We start from the raw sequence: 1556 nt of genomic DNA on the forward strand, positions 1-1556 counted from the left end.
AACGGGTTAACGGATTATCCGTTAAGAAAATTGAATAATCTGCTCCCAAATCGATAAGCCGTTAATAAAAAAAATTCAATCTGTTCCCCGTCCGTTAAGCCGTTAAGCCATTACCAGTAAACCATTAAGCTTCGGTTCGGTTCGGTTTTCGGTTTCGGATCGGTTTTGAACACCCCTAGTTTGACCATTGTCGTTTCCTCGAGATTCCTTTTACTTGAGAGGATTTCCTTCAAAAATTTTGCTTAGACAGGCATCTGGGTGAGCACCTCGATGAATGGGATGTTCGCATACAACTGTTTCAGCATCTCTAAGAATTTCCCAAAGCATATATCTAGTTTCTCCCTCTTCATCTTCTGAGGGAAGGGTAGCACTGGCATGTGCTTGCTTTCTTCAACTTCACTGTTTGACTTCGGCTTATCACCCTTCTTCTCAATGATGTTCTCTGTAGCCAAAGATTCACCAATTTTCTGCTCTTCTGCTGTTCTGGCTGATTTGATCACCCCTTCAACCCTTAGTTTTGCAATAGGATCTGCTAATGTTTTTCCACTCCTTAGAGACACAGATTTGATCATCCCTTTTGGATTCTTATTAGTGTGAGAAGGCAGAGTCCTAGGAGCTCTTTCTGATAATAATGATGCAATCTGCCCCATTTGTCTTTCTAAATTTTGGATGGTTGTGCCTTGTTCACGGATGGTTATTCCCTGTTCTCTGATGGTTGTTCTATGAGGCTCAAGCTTCTCATTTGATTTTTTTATGAATGCCTTCATTAGATCTTCTAGACTTGAGTTGTTGGGTTGTGGAGGTTGTGGGTATTGTTGCCTTTGTTGGTTTTGGAAACTAGGAGATCCTTGCACGAGTGCTCTAGGATTTTGCTGCTGCCAAGAGTCTAAGCTACCACTTGAAGAACTCCATAAGAACACCAGATGTCTATGTCCCATAGAGTTGAAATTGTTACCTCCTTGGTAGTTGCCTCTGTTGAAATTTCCCAATGCCTTCACTTCTTCCTCTACACTGGAGGTTTGACATTCATGAGTAGGGTGTCCTATTTTACAAATGTCACATCCCAACTGAGGTTGATTTTGCACCTGGGCTATTGTCAATTTCTTGATGTCCTGAGCTATAGCTGCAATCTTAGACTGCAATGCCACAAAAGATTCTACTCGGTGTACCCCTGCTGACCTTCTTCGACCACCTTGGTCAGTCGACCATTGTTCTGTGTCTTCAGATAGTTCATGTAGGAGTGTGACAATCTTTTCTGGAGTTTTCTTCATTAGAAAGCATGCAACCGCACTATTCAGCAATCTCCTTGATGAAGGAGTTGACTCGTCCCAGAAATCCTAGAGTTGCGTCCATTGCTCCATTCCATTATGAGGGCACCTCCGCAACAACTCTTTAAACCTTTCCCATGCCTCGAACACTGTCTCCCCTTCTCCTTGGCTGAAATTGTGAATCTCATTCCTCATCCTTCCAGTCATAGCAGCAGAGAAATATTTTTCTAAGAACTTGGTAGTCATCTCCTCCCACGTACGGATTGACCCTGTGGGTAACCTCCTTAA

General features: G+C 42.8%; 1 protein-coding gene across 1 annotated transcript; it reads right to left on the minus strand.

Annotated features, from left to right (window-relative positions):
• Positions 1 to 242: 242 nt before the first annotated feature.
• Positions 243 to 1271, minus strand: LOC109239469. Its single transcript, XM_019406038.1, has one exon. The coding sequence runs from the start codon at positions 1269 to 1271 to the stop codon at positions 243 to 245; it is 1029 nt and encodes a 342-aa protein (XP_019261583.1).
• Between the last annotated feature and the right edge of the window lie 285 nt (positions 1272 to 1556).

Source organism: Nicotiana attenuata, unplaced genomic scaffold, assembly GCF_001879085.1.
Source record: "Nicotiana attenuata strain UT unplaced genomic scaffold, NIATTr2, whole genome shotgun sequence".
NCBI classification, from domain to species: Eukaryota; Viridiplantae; Streptophyta; class Magnoliopsida; order Solanales; family Solanaceae; genus Nicotiana; species Nicotiana attenuata.

Excerpts from the sequence above, each read along its gene's own strand:
- LOC109239469 (XM_019406038.1), bottom strand. The coding sequence starts at position 1,271 with ATGAAGAAAACTCCAGAAAAGATTGTCACACTCCTACATGAACTATCT.